General features: G+C 40.4%; 1 protein-coding gene across 8 annotated transcripts in view; it reads left to right on the forward strand.

Moving 5' to 3' along the window:
- LOC100763560 (coiled-coil domain-containing protein 150) overlaps positions 1-21,788 on the forward strand; it is a 91,922-nt gene that overhangs the window by 10,776 nt on the left and 59,358 nt on the right. For 5 of the 8 annotated variants that reach the window (XR_003481492.2, XM_027396887.2, XM_027396882.2 and 2 more), the window contains exons 2-5: positions 14,086-14,249; positions 18,884-19,104; positions 19,260-19,438; positions 21,664-21,732. Coding sequence is in view for 7 of the 8 variants with exons in the window: in XM_027396887.2 (XP_027252688.1) it covers positions 14,086-14,249; positions 18,884-19,104; positions 19,260-19,438; positions 21,664-21,732 (633 nt within the window). In the remaining variant the exon portion in view is untranslated. Of the gene's footprint in view, positions 1-14,085; positions 14,250-18,883; positions 19,152-19,259; positions 19,439-21,663; positions 21,733-21,788 lie in introns of those variants that run through there. The other 3 variants (XM_027396883.2, XM_027396888.2, XM_027396889.1) reach the window with 3 other exon arrangements.

Raw genomic sequence — 21,788 nt, forward strand, 5'->3', positions numbered from 1 at the left:
CCACTTTATCTTCTAATAGGTTCAGTGTGGCTAGATTTATGTTGAGATCTTTGATCCATTTTGACTTAAGTTTTGTGCATGGTGATAGACTTGGGTCTATCTGCAGTCTTCTACATGTTGGCATCCAGTTATGCCAGCACCATTTGTTGAAGATGTTCTCTTTGTTCCATCGTATAGATTTGGATTGTTTGTCAAAAATCAGGTGTTCGTAGGTGTGTGGGTTAATATCAGGGTTTTCAACTCTATTCATTGGTCTACCTGTCTATTTTTGTGCCAATACCAAGCTGTTTTCAGGACTATAGCTCTGTAATAGAGCTTGAAATTAGGGATGGTGATGCCTCTGAAAGTTCCTTTATTGTACAGGTTTGTTTTGGCTATCCTGGGTCTTTTGTTTCCCCATATAAAGTTGAGAATTGTTCTTTCAAGATCTATCAAGAATTGTGTTGGGATTTTGATGGGGATTGCATTGAATTTGTAGATTGTTTTTGGCAAGATTGCCATTTTTACTATGTTGATCCTGCCTATCTAAGAGCATGGGAGATCCTTCCATTTTCTGGTATCTTCTTTAATTTCTTCCTTTAAAGACACAAAATTATTACGGTACACGACTTTCACTTTTTTTGGGTGGTGTTACCCCAAGGTATTTTATGTTGTTTGTGGCAATTGTAAAGGGTCATGTTTCTCTGATTTCTTTCTCCACCAATGTGTCATTAGTATATAGTAGGGATACAGATTTTTTTGAGTTAATCTTGTATCCTGCCACTTTGCTGAAGGTGTTTATCAGCTGTAAGAGTTCCCTGGTAGAGTTTTTTGGGTCACTTATGTAGACTATCATATCATCTGCAAATAGTTAGAGTTTGACTTTTTCCTTTCCGATTTGTATTCCCTTGATCTCTTTTTGTTGTCTTTTTTTATTTTTGTAATTTTTTTATTAGTTCAAATTAGGAACAAGCTTGTTTCACACGTCAATCCCTTCTCCCTCCCCTCCCCCTACCCTACTTCCAGCCTAACCCCCACCCCATCCACCCTCCACTCCCCAGGCAGGGTAGGGCCCTGGAAGGAGGCTCCCCAAAGCCCACCACATCATTCTGGGCCAGGCCAAGGCCCTCTCTCATGTGTCCAGGCTGAGAGTGCATCCCTTCACATGGGATGGGCTCTCAAAGCCCTTCTTACACCAGGGAAAAATACTAATCCACTACCAGGGGCCCCTATCATGCAGAGGCCTCCTAATTATTTGACATCCATGTTCAGGGGTCTGGATCAGTCCTGTACTGCCCTCCCAGACAGCAGTCTGGGGTCCATGTGCTCCCCCTTGAACAGGCCAACTCTTTCTGTGGGTTTCACCAGCCTGGTACCGACCCCTTTGATTTTCATTCCTCCCTCTCTGCAACTAAGTTCCAGAGTTCAGTTCAGTGTATAGCTGTTGGTGTCTGCCTCTGCTTCCATCAGCCACTGGATGAGGGCTCTGACTCCTTTTGTTGTCTTATTGCTCTAGCTAGAACTTCAAGGACAATATTGAATAGGTACGGCGAGAGTGGACAGCCTTGTCTTGTCCCTGATTTTAGAAGAATTGCATTGAGTTTCTCTCCATTTAATTTCATGTTTGCTGTCAGCTTGCTTATATTGCTTTTATTATGTTGAGGTATGTTCCTGTTATCCCTGATTTCTCCAAGATCTTTATCATGAAGGGATGTTGGATCTTCTCAAAGGCTTTTTCGGCATCTAGTGAGATAATCATGTGGGTTTTTTTTCCCTCAGTCTGTTTATATGGTGGATTACATTGATGGATTTTCGTATGGTGAACCATCTTTGCATCCCTGGGATGAAGCCTACTTGATCATGGTGGATAATTTCTCTGATGTGTTCTTAGATTCGATTTGCCAGTATTTTATTGAGAATTTTTGCATCACTGTTCATGAGGGATATTGGTCTGTAGTTCTCTTTAGTAGTTGTGTCTTTGTGTGGCTTGAGTATCAATTTTATTGAAGCCTCACAAAAAGAGTTTGGCAATGACCCTTCTGCTTCTATTGTGTGGAATACTTTGAGGAGAATTGGTATTAGCTGTTCCTTGAATTTCTGGTAAAATTCTGCACTGAAGCCATCTGGCCCCGGGCTTTTTTTGGTTGGGAGACTTCTGATGACTGCTTCTATTTTATTAGGGGTTATAGGTCTATTTAAGTTGCTTATCTATTCTTGATTTAATTTTGGTAAGTAAAATCTGTCCAGAAAATTGTCCATTTCCTTTAGATTTTTGAATTTTCAGGAATATAGGTTTTCAAAGTATGACCTGATAATTCTCTGGATTTTCTCTGTGTCTGTTGTTATGTACCCTTTTTCATTCCTGATTTTATTAATTTGCATGTTCACTCTCTGCTGTTTGGTAAGTTTGAATAAAGTTTTGTGTATCTTGTTGATTTTCTCGAAGAACCAACTCTTTGTTATATTGATTCTTTGTATTGTTCTCCTAGTTTCCATTTTATTGATTTCAGCCCTCAATTTGATTATTTCCTGGAGTCTGCTCCTCTGGGGTGTATTGGCTTCTTTGTGTTCTAAAGGTTTCAGTTGTGCTGTTAATTATCTAATGTGATTATTCTCCTGTTTCTTCATGTGGGCACTTAGCACTATGAACTTTCCTCTTAGCACTGCTTTCAAAGTGTCCCATAAGTTTGGGTATGTTGTGTCTGCATTCTCATTGAATTCTAGGAAATCTTTCATTTTTTTTTTTTCATTTCTTCCTCAACCCAGGAATTGTGAAATTGGGTGTTACTTAATTTCCATGAGTTTGTAGCTTTTCTGTAATTTGTGTTGTGGTTGAATTCTAACTTTAAAGCATGGTGGTCTGATAAGATACAGGGGGTTATTTCAATTTTTTGGTACCTGTTGAGTTTTGCTGTGTTGCCAAGTATGTGGTTGATTTTAGAGAAGGTTCCATGTGGCACTGAGAAGAAGGTAAATTGTTTTGTATTTGGATGGAATGTACTATAGATTTCTGTTAAGTCCAATTGCGCCATAACTTCTATTAGTTCCTTTGTTTCTTTGTTAAGTTTCTGTCTGCTGTTCCTGTCCAGTGACGAGAGTGGGGTGTTGAAGTCTCCCACTATAAATGTGTGTGGTTTTATGTGTGATTTGAATCCTAGTAATGTTTCTTTTATAAACGTGGATGCCTTTGTATTTGGGACATAAATGTTCAGAATTGAGACTTCATCCTGATGGATTTCTCCTGTAATGAGTAGGAAGTGACCTCCTTCATCTCTTTTGATTGATTTTAGTTTAAAGTCCAATTTGTTGGATATTAAGATTGCTACCCCAACTTGTTTCTTGGGTCCATTTGATTGGAAAATCATCTCCCAAGCTTTAATTCTTAGGTACCGTCTGTCTTTGAAGTTGAGGTGTGTTTCTTGTATGCAGCAATAGGATGGATTCTGTCTTATCCATTCTGCTAATCTGTGTCGTTTTATAGGGGAGTTAAGACCATTAATGTTGAGGGATATTAATGACCATTGATTGTTCATTCTTTTTATTTTTGATCTGGTGATGGTGGTGAAATTATGTGTGGGATTCTATCCCTTTTTCCTTTTGGCTGTTGGTAAAGTGGTATTATCTATTGCCTATATTTTTCTGGTTGTAGTTAACTTCCTTGGGTTGCAGTTTTCCTTCCAGAACTTTCTGTAGGGCTGGATTGGTGGATATGTATTGTTTGAATCTGCTTTTGTCATGGAATATCTTGTTTTCTCCATCTATATTGATTGAAAACTTTGCTGGGTATAGTAGTCTGGGCTGGCATCCGTGGTCTCAGTGTAGGTAGAATATCTATCCAGGACCTTCTGGCTTTCAGAGTTTCCATGGAAATGTCAGGTGTAATTCTGATAGGTTTGCCTTTATATGTTACTTGACCTTTTTCCTTTGCTGCTCTTAATATTTTCTCATTATTCTGTTTGTTTGGTATTTTGATTATTATGTGGTGAGGAGACCTTTTTTTGGTTCAGTCTATTTGGTGTTCTGTAGGCTTCTTGTATTTTCATTGGCATGTCTTCCTTTAGGTTGGGAAATTTTTCTTCTATGATTTTGTTGAATGTTTTCTGTGCCTTTGAGTTGGATTTTTTCACCTTCTTCTATACCTATTATTCTCAGGTTTGGTCTTTTCACGGTATTCCATATTTCCTGGATATTTGGAGTTAGGGATTTGTTGGACTTAAGATTTTCTTTGGTTGATGAGTCTACTTCTCCTAGTGCATCTTCAACTCCTGAGATTCTCTCTCCCATTTCTTGTATTCTGTTGGTTATGCTTGCGTCTGTGGTTCCTGATCATTTACCTAGCTTTTCTATTTCCAGCATTCTCTGATTGTGCTTTCTTTATTGTTTCTATTTCAGTTTTTAGATCTTAAACTGTTTCCTTGAGAGATTTGTTGATATCTTGTATTTTTTGATTTGTTTTTTCTTCCATTTCTTTAAGGGATTTTCTCATGTCCTCTTTGAGGTCCTCTATCATTTTCATGAAGATGTTTTTAAGGTCATTTTCTTCTGCTTCATCTGCATTGTGATGTTCAGGTCTTGCTGGTGTATGGTTCCTAGTCTACGGTGGTGTCATATTGGGTTTTCTGTTGTTGAATGAATGTACTTTTACATTGTCCTCTTCTCATCTTTCTTCTGGTTGGTGTAACAGGAGCCTCTTCCTCTCCTGGTGGGTATGGGAAGGGAACCTTCTGGTGGATGCAAACAGTTCCAATACTCTGATGTCTGTCCTCTTGTGGTGGATGGAGGTGGCACTGTTACTGGGGCCTTGTCAGTGTCTGGGTGTGTTGGATCCCACCGCTGAGTTCAGATCCAGTGAGCAGGCCCCTGGTGTCAGATGTTTCTGAGCAGGGTCGCTTAAGGGAAACCAGAAACAGCCCCTGGCCTATCTGGGCCAGTGGATGGAGGTGGAACTGTCACCGGGGCCTTGGCAGTGTCCAGGTGCACTGGATCCCACTGCCAAGTTCAGATCTGGTGAGCAGGCCCCTGGCATGAGATGTTTCCAAGCAGGGTTGCTCAACTGGCGGGAAATTAATATTGTCAAATCCTCCTAAGTGTCTCAGCAGAGAAGAGCTATATTACATTTTTAATGTGCTATATAGTTACAATAACATAAACAAGACTAGAAATGTATATACAGCATACAAAAATGACCTTATACAAATTTATCTTAATCAGCAGTATATATAGTATCTTCTAACAAAAATAACCTTAAATTTGTATCAGTATACAAAAATCTATACCAATGTAAAATATTTGAGACTAGTGGTTTAAAGGTAGTCTCAATAATCCATCCTTTTATCCCATCATTTCAATACTTTATCCCTTTTTCCCTTCAGAAAGAGATCCCTGAATATAATTTCCTGTATTTAACTTTTTCTCTGACCATTACCAATAACCACTTGTAACCACCCCCCTAAACAATAACAAACATCCATAACCCACCAAATGACCAAAAACTACCCATCCCACCCCTGGAATGTGGGTGTCATGTTCTTTAGACTGCTTCCTGTTGTCTAGGGGCTATGGCATCTTTAGGGGACCCTGAGAAAATTGGGATAATGGTCAAGTTGTGGAAGAACTAGCTGTATTATTTTTTATTTAGTTTCTGTGTTATGGTAAAGTGTAGAACTTATCTGAAACTGGCTGGATAGTCTGTGAGGCTAAACCATCTCAGCTAGCAGCTTTGAAGTTGTTCTTGATGCAGAATTTTGAGGAAATAACAACAGAGGAATTCTGAGAGTCTGGATCAACTGGGCTATTTGTCATTATTGGTGTCTGGTCCTTTTGTTCTGAAAACATATACTTTTACTATGTAGGGAGAGACCCTAGATACCTGTACCACTGTACCAAATGGGCGTGGTCACAGGTGCCTAGAGGGGTTTGGGCATGGTCAGTGGTACAGGTATCCAGGGTCTCTCCCTACATTACTATTTTGTCTTATTTATTTATTTATTTATTTATTTATTTATTTATTTATTTATTTTGGAGCTGAGGACCAAACCCAGTGCCTTGCACTTGGTAGGCAAGCACTCTGAATTGAGCTAAATCCCCAACCACAACACACACACACACACACACACACACACACACACACACACACACACACATATATGTATGTATGTATATATATATATATGTATATATATGTATGTGTATTGTATATATTAGCGCAATTATGTAATATGCAGTGTACATAGGTCAGTTAAAGATGATTCTTTTGTTTTATGTTTGAGAAGGTACAAGGCATCTGTTAATTTTGTAAGTTTGTTTGGACTGTGTAACCAAACCTCTATCCATGTTATATGAAAGGATGGCATGTACTAATAATTCATGAGGATTCTGTAACCAGCAAGATTTACCATGTCTCATCAAGTCTCAGAGCTGTTTCCTTGTAGAGGGATCAATATATATATATTTTCTTGGTTTCTTTTTTCATGTCTGTAGCCAAGATTTTTAGGAGGTCTCCCTGAATCAAATTTGATCCTCATTAATTTTGAAGAGAACCATAATGCTTTGTTTCCTATGGAAACAAAAAGGCATAACCTCTCCCACATTGTAGCATATTTTCTGACTTCCATTTTGAAGTAAGACATTTTAAAAATATATAGGTTAGTTCAATTTAGCAGTTTCTATTATCCAATGTCTCTCAGCAGCTATTGTATTTTGTACATTAGCATTTAAAAAATTCAAAGTTAACAAAGCACCATACAGGATCCAGACACGCTATATATTTTCCATCTTTATTCTTTACATTATTTTTTATTTAAAGATGTTATTATTTTTAAACTACTTATTTTTTTCTATGACTGTCTATACCTATTTTCTTTTCTTTAGCATCTAAGCACACTTTAAAGCTTACTCTCCCTATTCAGAGGTTTTCTTGGTCTGAACCTGACTTTCTGTGCATCTGCAACATTCTCTGACCCTGAGACAAACCTTACATGGCCATACCAGGCTGGCTGTCTCCCTGAGAGCCTAGCCTCGTGTCTGACGCATTACTGCCCCAGCCTTGGAAAGGTGCTGTATCCACAATGTGGCAGGCATTTTTACCTAGCACGCTGGCTGCTCTCTCTATTGAACAACAGGACCTCTTAGCTGCTCCTTTATAGGCCAAACCTACCCAAGAGACCACTTTCTCAGGCCCTATATGGATATGCCAGCCTCCATGTTGAATGCCATATGTAGTTTTTCTGTGGGCTTAGTGACGGCACATGAATCTACTGAAATTTTAATTATCTCGTCTGCCACCCCCACAGCCTCTCGGTCAGTGCCCTGCCAGTGGCTACTCAGGCCATGCCTCGTCCTGCAGTCCCAGCTCCGCCGTTGTCATGTTATGTAGGTTTAAATTAAGTCTGTTTTGTTCTATTTATCAATAAGCCTCAGAAGTCAAAGGCTGGGGTAATAATGTGCTAGCTCAGAAAGGCTGAGTAGCATCTAGCTGACCTTGTGTTTTGACCAGAGACATAGCAAGAGACAAATCTTTTCCCTCATTCCAGAAACAAGAGGAAGCTCTAAGTCCCTGCCCTTTCCTTCTTGTGCATCTTCTCTGTCCAAATTGCTGGCATTTCTATTGCCAATTTGGGTAAGCTAGTTACTGGCCCCACCGCCGCCGGTTCAGGGTATAATTTTATTGGGCAGTCTTGGGAGTGTCAGAGTGTGAGAGTCCTGTTGTTTTGGGATCATGGGCCAGTATAGAACTGCTTTGCAGTGAAGTCTCATTTAAGCTGGTGCACTGTGGGACCTAGGCTGTGGTAAGTGGTCAGATTAGGTTGGACAAAGTAGGTAGGACCCAGGGTAGACCCAGGATGAGAATGTGGGAAGTCCGGGTACTGAGTCTAGTTTTATCATATACACAGAAGTTAATATGTGACTAAACATGTTTAATTTTTCCTAATTTTCAGTTTTCTAGCATAGAATCCTGAATATATCTATATATTATGTATATTTTTACCACCCTTTACTCAATATTGTTTGTGATTTGATAATGATGTAGTGTATTTTTTACTGTTATATGGTATTCTTTTGCATAATCCTGAATGGACTCTTGAGTAATTATAGTTTTGAACTATTATAAAAAATGTTTATCAACATGCTTATACCAATACCTTGGTATGCATATGAAAAGTGAATGAATTGTTGTTTTTAATAAAATATTGTGCCAGTATTTATGATTGCTACTGTCAAGCATGCAAATTTAGGATTAAAGCAGCACTCATTCTTGGCAGAAACAATGAGACATGGGTGTTCTAAGGTATTATCTTTTAATTAGAATGTTAGCAATTAAAGACAGATTCTTTGCTTTTAAGGTCCCATTTCTTAGCCTGAGCTTCAGAGCTGTGACTAAGAGGATCAGCCACAAGGCAGTGGGACTGTGGGAGTGTGTGTAGCATTTTGCTGCCCCTGTTTTGGGCTTATCAGGTCCAGAGGATGGGAATGAATAACTGCAACAAAAATGAGAAACACTGACTTTTAAGCTTCACTTCAGCTCTTACATTTATTATATTCCAAGTCTGTATCTCACACCTCCTTTAGCATTCCCCTAGTTACTGAGGGGATCTCCTTGGTGACTGCCAAGGCTGTCCTCTCATTGCTCAGCCATCCCTATGCTACAGTTGCTCCCAAGGGCTCCAAAGCTTGCCATTGAATTTTGTTTCCCCTTGGTGGGGTGAGTCATGTTTCATGGGGGTGGAAGATAGGAGGTGGTTGTTGGGCAAAAGAGTTTTCAGATACCCCTATAAATTCTTATTAATAAACTCATAAAAATGAATTTATTTGAGAGTGTATCTCTTATAGTGGCCCCTTGGTCACTGTCCACTCTCACCTGTTCTGTTTCACTCTACCTGCCTTTTACATTATGTTCCCTGTGTTTCCTCTGAACTCCCCCTTCTCCACCATGTCCTGTGTGTTTCCTCTGAACTCGTCCTGCCTTTTACACTATGTTCTCTGGCTCCTCTGAATTCTTTGATGGAGATCACAAGTACTATGGAGCTGAGGGGAAGCCTGGGAGGGATTCTGGGCATGCATCTTGTTGTTTTGTTTACCTCTTTGTCTATAACCAGAACACTAGAGTTGGTGATGCCTGTCACCGGGGATGCCAGTGAGTAGGGGTAAGAATTTATTCAGAGAGTCAGCAGTCTGGGAGGATAGAGGATTAAAATTGCCCCCAAATCTACTTTCCTGCTTTCATCTGCAACTAGAACCTTCTGTAGGAATGGAAGACAGAGACAATAATTCCAAAGTTGAGTGTTTCCTGTGTGGTGAGTGGTGATCCTTGCCTCTGACAGAAGGCTTGTACTTCTTTTCTTTGGTTTCCTTCACATTTCCCTCATTGCCCCTGTGCAATAGGATTTTCATACTTTGAGGCCACTGAGTCTCACCTTCCTGAGGCACTCCAAACTGTTAAAGGTATACATGCAGATTCTACAGATGTTCCCTTATAAAGAATACAAAAGTGACACTATTGCTCCCTCCTGTCCTTCACTCTTCTCTCTGTTTTCCCATTAGCTATTGACTGAGATATAGCAATATCGAGTGGAACTGACAGACCAAGAAAGTCTCGATATGTGCTGAATGCAACAGAACAAGTAGACCGGAGCTACCTAAGCCTCTTGGAACTCTGTTGATTCTATAGGAAGCCCCAACTGCAAGGCTTAGAGTGTAGAATTCATTTGCCTTGGAGTTTGGCTTTAGTCTGGTTTAATTGTTTTTGCCATACCCCAGTTGTTCCCATTTTGGAATAGGAATATTTACTCTGTGCTGTTCTGTGTTTGAATTTTGCACCTTTTGATGCTGTAGGAACTCACAGTTAAGATAAGAGCCTTTGGATTTTTAAAGTTATACTGAATGAATGCTAACTATAAAATGGTCATGAGCCTTTGGAGACAAGGGTCAAGTTGACAAGGAATGGAATTATGATGCTTAGTGCTACTAACTTGACAGAATCTAGAATAACCTAGAAGATGGACCTCTGAGCCATGTTCATGGGTCATTTTCTAAATTAAGACAGGGTGGCACCATCCCATGAGAAGAGATTTGTATTCTATAAAATAGAGAAAAAGAACTTACCAATAGCTGGATTACCAGGTGTTTTGAGCTGCCACTGTCTTGACTTCCCTGCCACAGTGGACTGTATCCTGTGCTGTGGAAGAAAGTAAACCCCTCCTCCCTAAGTTGTTTGTGTCTTAGTGTTTTATCATAGCAGCAGGAACAGAGACTAAGATGCTGGCGAACCATGTCTCTGTTTTTATGTAAGTACTACATGGCCATGTTACTTTTCAACTGCTGCAACAAAACACCATGACCAACAATAGAAAAGGAGGTATTTAACTTGGTAGTTAGAATCCATGACCATTATGTTGGAGAGCATGATAGGCAAGCAGGCATGACGCTTGAGCTGTAGTTGAGAGCTCACATATCCATCTACTGGCAGGAGACAGAGACAGCTAACTGGGAAAGATTCTTGAAACCTCAAAGCCCACCCCAGTGACACAACTCATCTAACAAGGCTACACCTCCTAATATTTCCTAAATAGTCCCACCAGCTGGGAACCAAGCATTCCAGCTTAGGAGCCTGTGGGGGACATTCTCATTCAAACCAGCACAATTGCTGACTGCAGGAGAGCTTTGAAAACTTGGCCTCATAGGGGAGAAAGAAGTAACAGGGCTATAATTTCTGTTCTTTTAGTCAGAAAACCAAAAGTCTTCCCAGAACCTTTGTTCATTTCTGCTTGAAGTCATATTGGCTGGCATGCATCACCTGGATGTGCCAGCTGCAGAGGGTGCTGGCCATGTCGCCTTGCCAGTGTCTTTTGGAGAGAAGACAAAGGAGTCAGTGGTATCTGTACAAGCCTCATGAAACTCCCTTTCTATATTTGCTCTGCCCCTACCTCCCACTTTGTAAACAAACACAAGATCAGCAGTTGGCATAAAATAGAGTGGCAGTAACTATGTGTTATTTCTCCACTGCACTGCTCTGTTTTCTCTCCATGTGGCTTAGACTGCTCCAGACCTGCAGCCAGTTCTGTAGGGCTACTTTGAGGGCCTGCTTTCCTGCTACACAAGAAACACCATCTGGCTAATGTAGTAGGATGACGAAGAGTCTCCATATCCTATGTTTTTTGTTTGTTTGTTTTTTGTTTTTTGTTTTTTTCTTTCAGGAAATGTCAGTTGTGGTCTGAATGAGAATGGTTCTCATAGGCTCATATATTTGAATGCTTGGATCTCAGTTGGTGGAACTGTTTGGGAATGATCAAGGGGTGTGACCTTATTTGGGGAGGTGTATCACTGAGGGCAGGCTTTGAGATTTCAAAAGCTCACACCATCCCCAGTTAGCTTTGTCTCTCTGCCTCATGGTTGTTATCTCATCATGTAAGTTCTCAGCTACTGCTCAAATGCCGTGCCTTCCTGCCTACTGTCACACTATCATGATGGTTATGGATTTTAACCCTGTGAAACTGTAAGCCCCTTCTATAAGTTGTCTTGGTCCTGGTGTCTTATCACAGCAATAGAAAAGTCAGACGTATGTCCAGACACTCCATTAACATCTGCCTGTGTCTTTGTCTTCTGCTTTACAAATTGAAGACATGAAAAAGAGTTAGTAGATGTGAGCTTTCATTCATGCCCATAAGCTGAAGACACTGGACAATAGATATGATGTGATTAATTATCTTCCTTATAAAGTCATGATGTTCTGTGTGCTTTGTAGTTACTCTGCCACATCTCCATTGGTGACCTTCCTCAAACATTTAAGTGGGGTTTTGTTGTTATTGTTGTCTGTCTGTTGTGACAGGGTCTCGTGTAGGACAGACTGGCCTTAGATGTATTATCTAGCCAAGAATGCCTTGAACTTGTGATTACCCTGCCTTTACCTTCCAACTCCTGGCATGGCATGTACTACCAAGTCATGTTTATGTAGTGCTCATGCCAAACAGGGCTACATTGCAAAATACTCTACCAATAAACTACATCTCCTTCCCCATCAAACATTCTAGTAGTACAATAGTATTTTTTTCTTTGTTTTGTTCTTTTTTTTGCCATGCATAAGTGTATTAGGTACTCTTAAATGAACATCTTGCTAAAACATATCCTACTTCCCCTTAGTTTCACTGATACTAAGGAGATCAGACTAGGGAAATTTGCCTATAAAGAGTTTTTGCTCCTCTTATGAAAATAAGTTTGTAAGGTGTCTTTGAACACTGCTGTTTCAGTGTAGACAAACAGTAAGCTAATAATTGTATGCAGTGTGTCTATTTGGAAAGTGTGTGCATTTGGAGGCCATAGGTTAGCATCAGGTCACATTGTCTGTTAAGACAGATTCTCTCATTTGCCCTGAAATTTACCAATTAGATTAGGCTGGCTGACCAGCAAGTCTTGTCTCTACTTCCCCAGTGCTGTGCTTATAAATGCAAGGCCACCATATCCAGATTTTTTTTATTTTTATGATTTTTTAAGTAAATTTTATTTAAATTAGAAACAATCTTATTTGATATATCAATCTCAGTTCCCTCTCCCTCCCAATGCTCCCCACCAATCCCCATCCCATCCCTCTTCTGCTCCATAGAAAGGGTGAGGCCTTCCATGGGGAGGTGGTCATCCTGGGGGATCATCAGTCTGTCACATCATTTGGGACAGGGCCTAGGCCCTCCCCCATATGTCTAGGCTGAGAGAGTATCCCTCTATGGGGAATGGGCTCCCAATGTCCATTTGTACACTAGGGATAAATACTGTTCCACTACCAGAGGCCCCATAGATTGCCCAGGTCTCTTAACTGATACCCATATTCAGGGGGCCTGTTTTGGTCCTATGCTGATTTCTGAGCTGTCAGTCTGGGGTCCATGAGCTCCCCCTTGTTCAGGTAAACTGTTTCTGTGGATTTCTCCAGCCTGTTCTTGACTCCTTTTGCTCATCACATCTCCCTCTCTACAACTGGATTCCAGGAATTTGGCTTAGTGTTTAGCTGTGGGTCTCTGCTTCTGCTTCTATCAGCTACTGAATGAAGGCTCTAGGATGGCATATAAGGGTTAGGGTATCCAGCTTTTTACATGGGTTTCGGAGCTTGAACTCAGGTCAAGGGAGGAAAACAGAAAGCCTGCTAGTGCAGACATTCTCTTTCCCTACTTCCTGGCCACTGTGTTATGAGCTGCTCTGCTCTGCTACACCCTTCTCGTGATGCTGGGCTGAAGCCTCTTAGTTTGTGAACTAAAGTAGGTCCTCCTTTTAATTTTTCCTCAGTTATTTGTCATAGTAACAGAAAGTCTAATACATAAACTTAAGGGAGAGAAGGATTTATCAAAGCTCATGTTTTCACAGTTTTGGGTCTGTGATCACTTGACCCCATCGCTGTAGTCCTGTAACAAGGCAGAGAGAGCATCATGACAGGATATCAGAGCACCGCTACTCTCTGGGAGGCAAAGGGAAGAGATGAGTGGGAATCTAGGCAAGTGGGCCTCTTGACGGACATGTGCCTAGTGTGCTACTTCTACCTCTAATGAGGTTTAAGTTCCTTATAGCTTATTTAGTGTAAAGTAATCAAGGGGTTAGCTCTGTGATGAAGTTTGTGTCCTCAAGACCAACCTTCCCCAACTGGATCCACAATGCTGGATACCAAGGCTTCAGTATCAGCCTTTTGGAGGATACCTAATAAACTATGATGTTACAATAGGAATAAGTGGTAACAATAGAGAAATGTCCCTCAAATGTCTTAGGTCCCTAGTATGTGACTACTAACAGCAAATAGAGTAGACTAGATTATGATGTGATAGCAAAGTACTCAACAGTCTCAATCACTTACCACAGCTATGTAGGTCTACTGTTTACTCATTGTATGTCTGGATGTTTCATGTCATTGTCACTCTGAGACCCTGGCCCATGGAACAAATCTATCTGGGATGTTGCTTTTCTCTTGAAGGGGGGAGAAAAAAGATGGTGAATGAAAAGTTGGTTTTTAAAACTTCTCTTCATATTTGAGCAAAACAGACCCACATCCATTCCCTAGTAAATAAGGAAGAGCCAGTGACTGTTTCCAACAGTAAGAGAACCTCCTGTGCTAACATTGTAACCATGTGACCCTAGATGCGTATGGAAACTACAGTGCGCAGACCAGTCCTGTCTCCAACCCATATCAATGCTACAGCTTCTGAGACATTCACAGTACTTCAGGAGAAGATGAGAATTGTTGAGGAACAGACCAGTTCTCTGAGAGATGACCTAATAATGCTGGGCTATGGTGACAAACGGTAATGGACAAATTAGCTAGATTGCTTCAGTTTGAAGAATTTTAATTTGATGCTTAGTAAAAAGCAGACAAGGTAGATGCTTTTGGAAAATGTTTCCATATGAACTTTGATGCAAACATATTTTTAGATAGAGTTGCCATCTATGATAGAGATGTGATTTTAACATTTTCTGTTGTTGTGATAAAACACCTTGACCAAGACAACTTACAGAAGAAATGGCTTATTTGGGGCCTAGTGTTCCTCAGGGCTGTGAGTCCATGATGGTAGACTGGAGTTAGAAAGCAGAAGGCAGCTGGAGCAGCAGCTGGGAGCTCACTTCTTGAAAAACCAGGAAACAGTGGGGATGACAGGAGCCTTTTGAAACCTCAAAGTCCACCCTCAGTGACATGCTTCCTGCAACAAGTCCACACTCCTAACCCACCAGTACTCAAATGCCTGAGACTTGTGGGCAAATCTCATTCAGAACACCACCAGATGTTAGTCAGGTCTTTGTTGCTATAACATAATGCCCTTGAGGACATCCTAAGGGAGGAAGGATTTTTCTTTTGGCTCACCACTTCAGAAGTTTGAGTTCTTGGTGCTTGGCCCTATCACTGTGGACCTAAGGTAAGACAAAGTGTCATGGCAGAGAAGACTTAATCAGAGCAGACCTAGTACCTCATGGCAGCCACAAAGGGTAGGATTAGGCGAGTGGAAGAAGACACAGATTTCCTTTAGCAGTCCCCCAGCTCCTAATGGCGTCTTCAGTGTGAACTCACCTATGTTAACTCTCAGTTCTGTTACTTTTGCATTGTTGGGTCCACCAGCTGGGTACCTATGCCTTTAACATTTGAGCCCATGGGGATCACTTTATATACAAATCATAACATACAGCCACAAACACTATTTTAGATTTTATTTGGATATCAGTTTAAAGAAGAACCAAAATGATTCATGCCATTGATTTGGTCTTCATTTTTTCTATCATATTTATTATAAATTAAAAGGCACATTTGAAATCCTTAACCTGTTTCATGCTTTATAATGAGAAACTATTACAGAACTGTTTTTCCCCCATATTGCTAAAGAATTTTTTGTTGTTGTTTTAAAGTTAGTTGCCTTGCTAATAGGGATATACATATTTATGCAGCCAATACAGAATTTATTGGTGTGATTTGTTTTAGAGAGGTCATATGCATTTTCTGTGTGTCTCACATTAAAACATAATAGTAGTATAGTTGCTATTGTAGGACCCATAAATTACTTTTATCATTTAAAGATTAAATTTAGTATAAATTCTGAGTATTTTGATAAAACAACAGGAAATTTCATTATTTTATGTAATATTTTTAAAAATGAATATATTGCTTCTATACTAACTTTAATTCCTAAGTTACCATTATAAAATTAATATTTACCATGTCTTATGTATCACATGTTTTGTGTTGATTTATATAGAATGTTTTTTTAACTTCAGATAAAATAAAGAACCAAAGGGATGGAAAAATGGCTTAGTGTAAATTGCTTGCTGAGGACCTGAGTTCAGATCCCCAGCACCCACACCCACACCCATGCTCCCCATCCCATCCCCCACTTCAGAGCTGGGCATATCAGTGCTTGTAATCCTAGTGCTGGGGTGGTGGAGACAGGAGGATTACTAGCCAGTGAGGCTAGCTTAATTGGTGAGTTATAATTTCAGTGAGAGACCTGGTCTCAAAACAAGGTAGAGATTGAGGAAGTCACTCAGTGTCAACCCTTAACCCCTGGCCTGTGCACATATGCATGGCCAGTTTCCCTCCATGCCTGGGATCCAAACTCAGGGTGTGGGTGTGGGTGCTGGGGATCTGAACTCAGGACATGGGTTTTACTGCTTACAAGGCAGCACTTGGCTGAGCCACCTCCCCAGACCCCTCTTTAATGTCTTCTAATCATGGTTATCTATAGTAGAATGGGACAGTTTAATTCCTTTTCTGATTCAATATCTTTAATTTTTGTTGCTTCCTAATTGCTCTGCTAGGGCTTCTCCAACTCTCTGCTGAATACTTGTGAAATTAGACATCCTAGTCTTAGAGGAACGCCTTCAACTTTTTACAATTGTGGTATTAACTTCGGACCTCTCATTTATGACCTTTACTGTGTTGAGAAACACTCTTCTTATGTGTAGTTTGGTGACAGCTTTTAATGAAAGGGTGTTGTATTTGTCAATTTATTCTGTGTTTATTGAAACAGTCATATGGTTTTTGCAGTAGATAAGAAAAAGGGCAGGCCATTTAGCTGCAGCTAGATTCATGTTCCAGTTCCTCCATCCTCAGGGTGAAGCTGAGAGCAGACATGTATTGCCTATTGTCTGCACTAACTTGCAAGAACATCTTTGTTGAATGTCTGTTGTCATTTACACTGCACCTTCCATCCTGGGAAATAGCTGTTGGAAGTGGGCTCATATGTCCACCTCTTTATTTTTTGGTGGTCTAGGGAGATTCAGAAATTCAGAGCCTAATCAAGTCCCAGAGCTAGGTGGTTAAAGATATAGTTCTTTGTGTAGAATCTATAGAAGTGGAGACACTCAGCCTTAGAATCATTTCAGAAGGATATGTAGAACTGTAGTTGTCACCACAGTGAGACTGGGAAAGGCCCAGGAAATATTGTGCTTCCTTCAGGCAATTGGAGTTCCATTATTTGTTTGCTTTGTACTTCCTGATTTAGTTAGGGTTTCTGTTTTTGTGAAGATACACCATGGCCATGACAATTCTTATAAAGAAAAACATTTAATTGGTACTGCCTTACGATTTCACAGGGTTAGCACCATTATCATCATGGCTGGAAACAAGGCAGCACACAGGCAGACATGGTACTGGAAAAAGGAGCTTAGAGTTCTACATCTTAATCTGCAGGCAGTAGGGAGTGAACTGACTCCCACACTGGGTATAGCTTGAGCATTTGAGACCTCATAGACTCATGAGTCTATGGGGTCATACTTATTCAAACCACCATACTTCTGCATACAAGTTAGCTGCCTCCATAGAGACACACCTATTCCAACAAGGCCACCTCTCCTAATAGTGCCACTCCATGTAACACAATGAATAAAAGACCCAGAGACTGATATTGGAGTTCAAGTTTCAAGCTGAATATCAGAAAAGTAAAGCAGCTGGCCACTAGCTTCTTACCTTTACCTCAGGCTGAATGGGCTGATCCTGTCTCCACAAGCTCTCACCAAGCCTCAGACTGTAACTTTTCCTCAGCATGGCTGGAGAATGAATTCCTGTCTGAGACCTTGTTTCTGTCTTATATACTTCTCTAATGTTGGAATTAAAGGTGTGAGCTATAATTCTCTTTTAGACTGATTGACTCTTGTGTAGATCTGTGACCTTGGACTCATAGAAATCTGTCTCTTAATACTGAGTCCTATGGATTAAAGGTATGTACCATCATCTCCTAGCTTCTGGCTGCTGGGATTAAAGGTGTGTGCCTGGCTTCTATGGCTTATGGCTGACTTTGCTTTTCTGAATCCTCAGTTAAGCTTTAATAAATCATAAATAATATATCACTACAACTCCTTATAGGTCAGGCATTCAAACACATGAGTCTATGGGGGGATCATACTTATTCAAACCAACACATTTCTGCATGCAAGTTAGCTAGAAGCCAGCTCACTGCAAGCATATACAGAGAAATCCTTTCAATGCAGAAACTAGGAGCTGTGTGTTCTAGCTCCTTGTTAGCAAGGATCCCTAGGAGTAGAGACTCTGATTGTGCTTGTACTCCTGTTTACAACTGCTGAGCTTCTCTAGGCTTTGGAGCTCCCAAACTTTGGTCTACTTAACTCACTTGTCAGCAGCAGGAGGAGAGAACACTGGCAAACCCCTTTTAGGATCTTCTTCCTTGGGGAATCAAGACCCCTTGGCAGTGTGCATATCTATAGAACTGTCATTTTGTTCTATGCTCTAGAGGCATGCATACTCTTAATCCCTTTGTTCATATGTCCAGGAGAATTCAGGGCCCAAAGCACTGAGAATGTAAGAGCTAGGATGGGCATATTCTACCTGATTCTGTCCTTAGGGAAATTGGAAAGTTGGAGATTTTGTTCTAGTTGTCCAGCCCTGAGTAGGGGTTGAATCTAACTGTACCTCAGCCTTTTCTTTTTCCCTTTTCTTTTCTTTTCTTTTCTTTTCTTTTCTTTTCTTTTCTTTTCCTTCCTTTCCTTTCCCTTTCTTTCTCTCTCTCTCTTTCTTTCTTTCTTTCTTTTTTTGAGACAGAGTTTCTCTGTATTGCTTTGGAGGTTGTCCTGGAACTTGCTCTGTAGACCAGGCTGGCCTCGAACTCACAGAGATCTGCCTGCGTCTACCTCTCGAGTGCTGGGATTAAAGGTGTGCGCCACTAACACCCAGCACCTCAGTCTTTTCTATACCTCCAGTGTGGATATTTATAATTGCCCAGTGTGGAAGAGGCTTATCTTGTTTCTGACACTCTTAGAAGGAACTGATCTGTTAGATGCTTACTAGGTGCATTCTTGTCTAAGGGAGTCAGGAGCCTCATATTCAACCAGGTTGCTGATGTCACTGCAATTCTAATTAGAAAGGCTACATTGGCTTATGTGACTGGTTTCACCAAGGAGAAACTGCATTATGTAATATTGTTTTGTGGTGCTTTTCCAGAGGTCAGTTGGAAACTTCACACTATTTCGAAGACCCTGCCAGCCAGAAAGTCATTAGTCCTATCCGAAGTGAAGTAATTTGTCCAGATAAAACAGATATTTTATGGAAGAACTGTGAGTTTCTGGTAAATCGAATGTGCCATTTGGAAAACCTCATCCAGTCATTGAAGATGAGCATCTGTCGCCTACAAACTGAACAGGAATTGAATCCACAGAAAACAGGTATAGGTAGAAGAGGATTCCAGAGATTGCAGAGAATTTGGTTCTGTGTAGGTGCTTGATATTTTTGTGATTCTGTGCTTTTGTTCACCCTTCTCCTCTGTCCTGTCTTTCTGTGCCTTTGTTCACCTTTCTGCTCTATCCTGTGCTATACATAGCTTTTCTAAAGGATCAGCTGAATACAATACAGGAAGAACATTCCACAGACCTGAATCTGTTGCACCTTGAAGTGATGAATTTGCGCCAGCAACTGAAAAATGTCAAGGAGGAAGAAGACAAGGCACAAGATGAAGTGCAAAGATTGACTGCCACTCTGGAAATCGCCTCTGAGACAAAGGTTTGTATTGAGTGTTCTGAAGTGCAGTTTCCCTGAAAAAGGCAACAGCTCCTTAAGACTGAGTTACAAATGGTTGATGTTGATGTTAAATTCTTAGCATTTGAAATTTGTCTGCACTGATAATCTCCATTAGTGTGTGTTTTCAGTGGTTATTCATACATCACCTTGCTGTGTATAAAAGATTGTATCCAGGCTCTGTCCTCTTTAAGAGCTACCTGTAGCTGGGAGGTTACAAATTAAATAGGAAAAAGTCAAAATAGTAAACAGAACAGTGAGTGAACATTGCACCGAAAGACTGTGTTTAGGCATGTTTGAGAGGAGGAGAATCTGTGGCCAATATAGATCAGGTCAACTTCAGAAAAGATACACTTGATCTCAAGGCAAAGTGCCTAAGGGCATGTCAGGGAACACATTCACAGGCAGCAAAGAGGACTACTGCTTAGAAAGGAAACCAGCAACGTTGTTCTCTTCCCATCAACTAGACAGGGTAATAAATCAGATTATTATTTTGAAAGGCCTTAAGAAAGAGCACATTATTAAATAAAAGTCTGTTTCATTTAATAGTAGTAGTAGGCCTGAGAGAGGTCTCCTGGCCACAATCATCCTGTGCTTGTCCTCTTCCTGTTACTCAGACTTTTCTGCTGGGTACCATTGGGTAAAAATGTGTAAACTGCAGGTTGAGTGGAGTGAGAATTTGTGGCAAGTAAGCTGAGTACTAGCTAATTTCACATTTCAGAGTATCTAAAAATCATGAATAATTCTTTGGAAAACCCAGTGGGGACTGATTAAGAATTTTGATGCAGAACCATGCACGGACAAGAAGAAAAACGAACTAGATGTTATTGTATCCTGACTATGGAGAGAGGAGAGATTGACAGCAAAGAAACCAAGTAGGCATCTTTTGTGTTGAGTTATGAGTCTCCATAGGTCAGAACTAGAATTATGACATTTTGAAAGCAAAGGATATTTTATGAAAGATATTCTAGAATCAGGTACAAGATAGAAACTGGAGGTAGGAAAGAAGGCAACCACTACTTAAGTCTTTATATCTAGGATGGTGTTGCCATTGATAATGATTGAAAACGCATTTTTCATTCTGAATTCCTAAGTATGAATAGTATTTGAAACTGATAATGGTGTTATATGCCTTCTAAAGTACATTCTAGCACTTAAAAAGCAGCCATATCTCTATGAGTTCTAAGCCAGCCTGGTCTATACATAGTAAGTCTCTCTCTGTGTCTCTTCTCTGTGTCTCTGTTCTCTCTCTCTCTCTCTCTCTCTCTCTCTCTCTCTCTCTCTCTCTCTCTCTCTCTCTCTCTCTGTCTGTCTCTCCATTTACTGGGTTAAGGGCACTTTTTGCTTTTGTGGAGGACCCAGGTTTGATTCCCAGAACTCAATGTTTGATTCCTACAAATGTCTGTAACTCCAGTTCTAGGGGATCCAACACCCTCTTCTGGCCTCTGGGACACCAGACATGTACATGGTACATATATCTACATGCAGGCCAAACACTCACACACATAAAAATAAATCTCAAAAAGAAATGAAGGTTATCTAATTGAGAGGAATGGAGTTTGAATCCCCATGACATATATGAATTGTAAGCAGGCAAGGCAGCTCTAATGTTCAGAAGGCAGGAACAAGATCCCTGTAAGAGGCCCTTACTCAATATGTAGGACAGAAGGTAATCCAGGGATACACCCATTGTCAACTTCTGACCGCCACATGCGCTTGTATATATGTGCACATGTGTACCCATATACACATGCACATGCACATACATACATGTACACCCACATACACACATGTATATGCACACATGTACACAAATGTGTATTCATATGCACATGCACATATATGTACCCATATACATACATGTACACACACACACATACACATATGCACATGCACACATGTGTACCCATATTCACATACACATTCACATACACACATGTAGATACATGTATCCACACATGTAAACATGCATATACACACATGTATACACATGTACCCACAATATGTACACATGTATATGCATACATGCATACACACATGTACCTACACATACATATGCACACATGTACACACATAGGCACGTGCAAAAACTAAATAATAGCACTTATAAGCTGCCAAGAGAAAAGAAGACTGAATTTGACCTGATACAACTAGAGACAGTTTCTTCCTGTCATTTCAGGTTATTAGATCTTTCCTCCTTCTCTTTTTAGAAGAATGCAGCTGTTATTGAGGAGGAGCTAAAGACCACAAAGCGCAAAATGAACCTTAAGATTCAAGAGGTAAGAGAAAAGACAGGAGATGTTGAGGTGGTGTTGGAATTGCAAAGGGAAATCAA

This window comes from Cricetulus griseus, chromosome 2 (genome assembly GCF_003668045.3).
Source record: "Cricetulus griseus strain 17A/GY chromosome 2, alternate assembly CriGri-PICRH-1.0, whole genome shotgun sequence".
NCBI classification, from domain to species: domain Eukaryota; kingdom Metazoa; phylum Chordata; class Mammalia; order Rodentia; family Cricetidae; genus Cricetulus; species Cricetulus griseus.